This window comes from Mesoplodon mirus (genome assembly GCF_964341445.2).
Source record: "Mesoplodon mirus genome assembly, chromosome: 18".
Lineage (NCBI taxonomy): Eukaryota > Metazoa > Chordata > Mammalia > Artiodactyla > Ziphiidae > Mesoplodon > Mesoplodon mirus.
The window spans coordinates 31,675,783-31,684,607 of NC_138994.1; the positions used below are offsets into that span (position 1 = coordinate 31,675,783).

An 8,825-nucleotide genomic window follows, 5' to 3' on the forward strand; every position below is an offset into this window, starting at 1 on the left:
CTCACGGTTAGCAACCGTTAGCAACCACGTGTCCCTCCCTCACCTAACGTCCCACCCGTTATTTATGACATCTGTATTTACTCCACCTTTATTAGGCTCCCGCGGAGATCCAATGCACGCCACCAGAGTGAGCCTTTTTCCCAGAGTCCCCAGGGCACAAGCCACCCTTCCCCTTGCAAAGGAGACAATTACCTCCTGCTGGGCCCCCTTCCCAACCCCGCCCTGCCCTCCCAGGCCCCAAACAATGAGGCGGGATTTGGGCTGCAGACCCCAGTGGCCCCAAACTCCAGCAGCCCAGGGGTGGAGGGGGGTTGGGAAGGATGCAGAGCTTCCCGAGGAAACCACAGGATGTGGCATTCTGGGAAATTCAAAAGTGCTAGTCCAGTTCTGACAATCTGAACTCTTCCTCCTCGAAGCTGAAGTCTGAGAGACATTCTTCCTCCCTTTGGCTACAGGGCTGACAAGAAAAGTAGCTGACCTGCAAAATGAGCACCAGTCAGGGTGGCGGGAGGGGAACACACCTTACAAGTATTCTAAAATGTTGCCATTTCCTCCAAACTCTCAGTATTCACGTCTCATTATTAATTCACCACTCTGTCATCAGAGGTTACCACTGAATCAGTGATGACTCCAGAACTTCTGTAGGAGGGGTTTGGGGCAGGTGAGCAATTCATTCTGGGAAAGAGTGTCTAAAACCAAGCGAATGGCCCTTTATATTAGCATGGGAAAACTTCCCCCATCCCACCTTGTCTCAACAGAACCATTAATCTAGAAAAAACTACTGTGTCACTTTTCAGAGGTCTACCCTGTGTGCAGACATGGAGAAGACACTTAGAATGTTAAAGTCAGCATGTGAAGTAGTTTTCTCCAAATACTCTAACTAGCACCCAGTTTACTTTCTTCACAGTCCTTTTCATAATCTATTTAATTTTAGTCCTTTTTAATTGTCTGGTACACCTGTAACACCTAAACTCCAAGAGAGAAGGAGCTTCATCTTATTTCCAGTGCCTGGCACATAATGGTTTCTCAATGGAACTGATTCCAAGATTGGCCTCATTTAGGAATGGATCTGTTGTTACAATCAGTTTTCTGAAATCTTTACTATCAATACGGAGTCCTTTCCTCTCACATTTCACAGGAAGCTAGACTTCTTAATGTCCAAACATGGATACGTTTGAAGTTTCCTTGACTGATTTCAATTGAATTAAAATAATTATTTTGTACAGGAAAAACTTTCAAAATTTCTACATTTTTCAGAACATAACCACCTTTTCTTTCTCTACTTTCTTCCCTTCAAAACAAACTTTGCAACGTTGGGGTGAGTTAAATCATCAGAAAACTAGCCCCAAAATAAGCTCTCAATGACATGAAACACATTTTTTGCTCCTTTTTAATAAAAATCCTATATACAGTACATTAATGTTTTCTTTTAGAAGTTACGTTGACAACTTAATCCCTAATTCGAGGCATCCATATAATTGGTTTACAGAAAGGTGCTTCGGCAAAATATTTAACACAAGATATATATGAGATGCTGAGATCTGGGTAATATACCTTACTTGAAAGGCATGAATAGTTTTAAAACACTGTAGCATAATCACACTTAAGGCCATAGTTACTTTGTTCCCAAATCCCTGCAATTCTATTTGAGGGGAGTTCTAAAGGGCCTGTGTCTTCTCCTGTGTCCACAACTGTAGACGTACACTGATGGCCCTCAATCCTGCTCTCCAAACTTCAAATAACGGGCCAGAGACAAGGCTCGGGACTTGGGAAAGTCCTAGAAATTCCCTGCCTCAAAAGCAGTTTCAGAGTTTCACATTTTCCTAAGGAAGACAGAGCTGAGTAGACATGCCAAAGTCTTCCAAATCCTGCTGCTTGTTTTGAATTATGGCTACACTGGCTGTGTACCCCTTGAGTTTGTATCTCCACATACACATACTTGAATTAAATCCTGTAGTTCCTCTTTGGTTCTAGCATCTGTGACCTCTTCACAGAGTCTATATGCCACGGCTGTTTTACCAATTTCTGAGATAAAGTTAACAAGGATCAATGCAGAAGTTTTCTTGCTCTAAAACTTCCTGTATACAATGGTAGCACCCAATAATTAGACATTCTTTTGATTTCTAAAAGCAGAAAATAAGAGCATTTTCCTAGAAGTTCCCTCATCTGACACTCCAGTTTTTATCATAATTAGTTGTGAAAAAATATATAAGAAGTATCAACTTTGGTTCAAAAACCTTTATGATCTTAGAAATAAGAACTAAGGAATAATGACATAGAAATTAAAAGCTGTGGAAACAAAAATGTTCAATCACAATACAATGAAATAGGAAGGCATTAGGTGGGGGTCAAAATGAGTTCAAACCTGGAGAGGTACCACTGGACTATAATAGATACTTCATATTAGAAGCAAGGCAAGTGCCTACTCCTTGGGACTAAACTTCTACCAGATACAATGAACAAAGCTTTGGAGACAGAGACAGAGAGAGACAGCATTTGAACACTCTACTGGCAGAAACTAGCCCATGTACCTTTTGGACAATACAGCTTTCCTCAAGGCAAGCTAGAGCCACCAGGCTTTTTGGTCTAAGGAGTTTGGAGTACATATAAGGAATACCTTGGCATATTAGGGACAAACAACCCAGACATTTAGTTTCGTTCTTAAAGGTTGTTACCCAGAGTTGACAGCTGATGGAGATTCTGCCTGATGACCAGGGAAGTCAAACTTCACTGGAAGGACTGCCCAGGCTGGAAGGCCAAGACCAATCCAGGGTCAACTCTTACAAGCAAATAAGGTCTCTGACAACTTTGCTCGGATTTTCTCTAAGCCTGCAGGGCTGTGAAGCAGGGGAGCAATTCTGTTCCGGGAATCTACTCATCATAAAGTTTCCTTTGGGCACAGCCTGTGACATTCTCACTGCTGTATAACTCGATAGGGAACACAATCAACACTATTCAATAGCATGACCACTTTCAAGGCTCACAAAGACGTAGCCAATTATTATATAAGAATCATATTCACCCAATATATCAGAAATGAAAACTGAAATTAAACTGATTTCAAAAACATCATCTGATAAACTCTTCAACAAGAAAAAAACGATAATAATAATAGTCAATATATTTTCTCTGCTTACTATGTTTCAGGCATAGTTCTAAGCTTTTTACATTCATCATCTCATTTACTCTTACAATAGCCTCCATTAGGTGATAAGCTGTATTACTAGTCCTATTTGCAGATAAAGAAATTGCAGCTTAGAGATATTAAATACCTTCCAATGCCTCTGGCTAGAAAAGCCTAAAATTGCAACAACAACGACAACAACAAAATCTAAGAGACGAAGTTAGGACTCAAACGCAGGTGCCCAAGGCTTATCATCACTGCACTATTCTGGAAGATAAGCAAGCAATTGGGGAAGAACGGGATCAAACGCTTTCTGTAGGAACTGTGGCAAGTCACTCTACATCTAAACACTGGGGACAATAATATTTGCTGTCATTTTTCTCATAAATGCCACAAAGAACAAATTTAAGACTGCTGCTGTGAAAGCACCTGGTGAATGAAAGAATATGTAATGTTTTCGCTAACCATTATTTTCATCCAATTAACTTTTCAAGTAACTTTACTTGCTCACTGAAACTGAAGTACTTCAAGGACAATCAAAAAGGTCTTACCTAAAGCCACAATCAGCAGTTTCTGGAATGCATCTGTCATAGCCTTCTGAATAGCAAGCTTCTGGGTTACCTTCCTTTCCATAAGGAATGATAATGACCCTAAATCCAACCAAAACAGATGAATTTAAAATGCCTGTCTGAATAACTGATTTCTAGGTTATGTGTGTAAAACTAAAAATGCATCTGTGATTCTTAGATCATTATCTTAGTGATTAAGGGCAGGCACAACACTGGGGTACGGGTGAATGTCTCTGTTGTAGGTATACCCTGGCATGGCACATTTTGACTGCTCAGATCTATTCTGGAGGTTCCTAAAACACTCGATGGGAAATGGAAACCAAGAACGTGCACAAGTCTCATACTACTCACAGATTTCAAATGGACAAGCTGAGGCTGCACTGCTACAGACCCTGCTCTCCTGTGCGTAAAGGGCTGGATTCATACAGTGACATAGATTTGGCGGTAGTGCAGATGATCTGGCCTCTCCTCAACCATCACCCACTCAGGTGGATGGTGGAGCCTCCTCCACTCCATTCGCTAACAGCTCTGCCTCTGAGTTAAAACCCTAAGCCCAAGTGCCATGGATTCTAGGAAAAAACTCAGTACCAATCGGAATCCCCTTTCTAGGGATCTACATTAACTTTTTCTGCTCAGGCCCTTCTATAGGAGGCAAAGGACTGAATATTTACACAAGGGTTTATTTCAATCTTTAGACAATGATTTTCTTGGGATAACTGAAGGCCAGAAGACATCTGTATTTGAAGGAATATTTTAGCACGTAACAAATTATTAACAACAACCACAACAAAAACTAACTAATTTTCCTTCCTCCTAAGCTTCTTGGCAGGCGGTCAGTTCTCAAATTCTAAAGTTTAAGGTGCTGTCAGGTATTGCCTAAGATAAAAACCTATATTGTCAGGCAGAAAAAATCTGCCCAGGGCTTTAGTGGCTTAGAAAAGCGATGATGTGTCTGAAAAGGTGAGTTTCAGAAAGAAAGGAAAAAAGAGAAATCCCACTCCCTCACCTCCCCACACACAAACATACTGGAAAACAGACCTTCCTCCAACTTATGCAAAGGTTCCTCAGCCATGACAACTCCGGGACTCCTGCACTCATGGGAGGGCAACACCACCTCTAAAGCACAGAAGAACTTCAGGCTTTGCTTCTGAATTGGTGTCACAATAGCTTCATTTCCCCTTTCTTCAAGGTTAGAAAGATCCTGAAGCTGTTAGGATTATGAATTAAAGGCTAGACTTCAAAATATCCTGTTGTTAGAAATAAAAACGAAACTCCAGCAATCCCAGGTAATAGTTTAGGTATGCAATAGCTTCAAAATCAAGTTGGGACTTGCAAATGAATGACTAGATATGGACAACTATTTTTTATCATATACCATACAAATACTGGCGAAAATTATGGACACCGCCATCCAAGTCATTGAGATTATCACTAATTCTAGGTGGCAGGCCAATGCTCACATACTTCCATGTGGAAGGCTCTCACATCTCCTCCCCATAGCCCTGTTCTATTCTTCTCTCTAAAGTCTAGGAGTTCAATGTTGAAAGGAGTCTGGTGAGTCAAAGAAAATCTACAGACTTCACCTTGATGATCCTTTTTGACCACCCATTGAAACCAAAGTAGTGATTTGCCAATTCTTGGCATCTGGAGCTGTTTAGGGCCAGCGTATTATGTTGAACCGCCTTATGTCTGGTGCCAAGACGAACCTAAAGACATAAAAGTCCTAAAAATATCACAATCCTACATAGAGACTTGTTTTGGATATACCTGAGATTTATCAATACCAATTTCCTAGAGTGGTTGTGAAGATTAAGTAGGACATTTTAAGCAATGAGCTCACAGTCAGCCCTAAATAAATGTTATTTATTATTTTTAAGTCAGTACTTTTCTGCATCATTTCCAGGGCCCCTGATTAACCGGAAGGTTCCCTGACCTCTGGTGGTGAAAGTGATGATGAAAGCAACCAAGGAAGCCCAGCAGAAGCCTATCATGGGGCTGGGGGTAAGCAAAGGAAGTGAACTGTTTTACTCGTCTCATCGTGTAGCTCCTGCTTGACAATATGACCTGAAGAGGAGGTAAGATGGACCTGCCACTGAATCAGGACCTTAATCTGTAGCACCCCCTCCCCAAGTTACTAACCCCTGTTAGAAGAGGGAATACCTATACCTCTATAAATGTAAATAAAGCAACCAAAAGAAGTAGGGGTTCATCTGCATGAACAAGCTTCTTGGAGAGTGCAAATATTGCCAGTCTTAACTCTCTAAATAACTTACATATTACTGTGGATTTTTTACATCACTAGTTCTTTCTTAAATATCTATTTCCACTTTGAACAGGGTGTAGTATATAAATATAGTCATAAAAATTCAAATAATACAAAGAAAGTCAAAGCATTGTTAATTCTTTATTGATTGGTTTGTGCATCTTCCTCTGTCACTAGTTTATGAGCTCCTTAAGTGCTTGAAGGAACCATATATTATTCTTTCCTTGTTACCAGAAGCAAGCATAGATCTTGGCATATAATAGAGGAGTGATGGTCTGTTGACTGAGGGAATGAACGAGTACATAAGAAAATGAAGTTACTTTCTCCAACTGAAGCTGCCTGCTGGGAAGGAGAAATGAAGACTAATTTTTAAATGTTGAGTGTCGCATGAGAGGCTAGGCCCTGTACGGTGAGCCATAATGGAGCTGTCCTGGACAATTAGGAAGCTTCAGAAGGGCTCTGAGCCCCTGGTAGTAGAGACAGTTGACATCTGGGATAACCTTGCCACAGTTCTTGCTGGCAAACATTTCCCTTCGTGCTACGGAGAAAAACTCAGATACATTAGGCCTTTCCTTCATTTTATTTTAAGATGTTATTCACTTTTCTGTGTTTATAAAAATACAGGGGGAAAAAGATAAGAATTATGTATACATGCCAATGAATAAAGGAACACATAATTGGAACTTCCCTGCTGGTGCAGTGGTTCAGACTCTGTGCTCCCAATGCAGGGAGCCCGGGTTCGATCCCTGGTCAGGGAACTAGGTCTCACATGCATGCTGCAACTAAGAGTTCACATGCCACAGTTCAGGAACCTGCGAGCCGCAACTAAAGGAGCCTGCCTGCTGCAACTGGGGAGCCCTTGAGCCGCAACTAAGGAGCCAACCTGCTGCAACTAAGACCCGGTGCAACCAAATAAATAAATAATTAAAATTTACAAAGAACACATAATTAAAGGAGGTAATAATATCGGGGGTGTGGGTAGTAAACTAAGGCTCGGCATTAACAAAAGAAATCTAGGGCTTCCCTGGTGGCAGGGTGTTTGAGAGTCCGCCTGCCGCTGCAGGGGACACGGGTTTGTGTCCTGGTTCAGGAAGATCCCACATGCCGCAGAGTGGCTGGGCCCATGAGCCATGGCTGCTGTGCCTGCGCGTCCGGAGTCTGTGCTGCGCAACGGGAGAGGCCACAACAGTGAGAGGCCCGCGTACCGCAAAAAAAAAAAAAAAAAAAAAACAGAAGGTGCAAAACTGTTTCCTATCCCAGACTCCTATCTTCCGTCTTACAATACTGTAACTGACACTTCAGAGAATCAAAGTCCACACCGTGTAGGATTTTTCCCACCAGTACAAAACACTGGCTCAAGGGCAAGTTCGAACTGGCTATTAATTCAGTTCAGCAAATATTTCCTGAGGCCAGGCCCTGTGTTAGCAGCACTAAACGCAAAGAGGAAGCATGCCATCACTGCTTTCAAGAAACTCAGATTCTAGCAAGACAGGCAAAGCACAAATGAAAAATAGCAAGAAATACCTTCCATCTGCCGAAAGGCATGAGCTGCCCTCAAAAGAACACAAGTTCACTGTGAAGAGATGATAGGGAGAGCACAGGGGAGTTTATCAGAGAGAATGCACAAGAAGTCACCAAGACAAGACAAAGCACATGATACACTCCAGGTGTGTCAGAGAAAGTGGGAAAGGAGCTAAGAATGCCCTCCAATGCCACAAGAAGTGAGGGCTTTATTCCATAGCAATGGAGCATGATGGGAGGTGTTTAAATAAAGGAGGAACCTATCGGGCAGTGCAGTGGTTGGGACTCCGCGCTTCCTCCACGGCGGAAAGGGGCGGGGAGAGGGTTTGATCCCTAGTCGGGGAACTAAGATCCCACAGGCGGCATGGTGTGGTCAAAAAAAAAAAAAAAAAAAAAAGGAACTTATCATGTAGAAGTCCTGTGAACAACTGGTGATAAGCAGGCATTGCCATTAATAACAAACCACTAAGCAGTCCAAGTAATAGAGATTGAGAATTCAAGCGCAGCCTCTCCTGAGCTATACCACTCATAATGCAGGGAGCAGCAATCCTGGGCAAAGAAGACCTAAGATCCTCTGACCTGACAGTCACAACATTGCTCCGGCGGACCACGCTTGCAGACCTCCCACCACCATCTCTGTTGGTTCCGAGACTGCTCTTCTTGCCTCTTCCCACCCTCGCTCACTCTCCCCACTTTCTACCTCACCAAACGGCCCCAAGGTACAGGTCTCCTCCATCCTTCCAAAGCTCAATTTATGCCACTTCGCTTTTAAGAAAGACCCACGTTAGCGCCTGTTTTCCCAACCAAAAGAAATCCAAAGAGGTATCTATTTTCACAAAAAAGGGGGGAAAATGAGAACAGTGCCCGGCACGTGTTGTGCAGCAGCCCGTACAGAGGCAATTCGCACTGTGCGCTGCAAAAGCGGGTGCAAGGGGCACCACCCAGCTCCTTCCTGGGAACCACACTCAGCACCTCAGCATCAAGCCACCATAGCTTTGAACTGTCACTGAGCTTCTGTACTTTAGCTCAATTTATTTTGTGCATCCGTTAGCAAGATGTGTCCTATGGTCACTGCTTCTTCGCTTTACGCCACTTCGGCTTATGAAAGGTTTCATGGGAACGCTCTGCTTTCAGTCATTGGGGGAAACCCATACTTATTGTCCTCCCGCCTCCCTCCAGCCTACGCATCCACTCTCGGCCTGGCCTTTCCAGCTTTGAGAAGACAACCTGGCTCCGCCCTCCACCGCCTATATACTGCAGTGAAAGATGAGGGGAGAAGCTGACAGGCAGACAAAAGGCAGCAGCAGTGAGTGAGGCCTGACGACAGACAACGGAAGAGTTCCAGGCC

The 8,825-nt window shown here is 43.0% G+C and overlaps 1 protein-coding gene across 1 annotated transcript; it reads right to left on the minus strand.

The window, feature by feature from the left end:
• Positions 1–266: 266 nt before the first annotated feature.
• Positions 267–5,730, minus strand: LOC309793389 (RAD52 motif-containing protein 1-like; the record flags this gene model as incomplete). The annotated part of the gene is made up of 6 exons (XM_082603861.1): positions 267–478; positions 1,940–2,025; positions 3,676–3,774; positions 4,732–4,900; positions 5,277–5,399; positions 5,722–5,730. The coding sequence occupies 6 exons, from the start codon at positions 5,728–5,730 to the stop codon at positions 377–379; spliced, it is 588 nt and encodes a 195-aa protein (XP_082459987.1). The 3' UTR covers positions 267–376.
• Between the last annotated feature and the right edge of the window lie 3,095 nt (positions 5,731–8,825).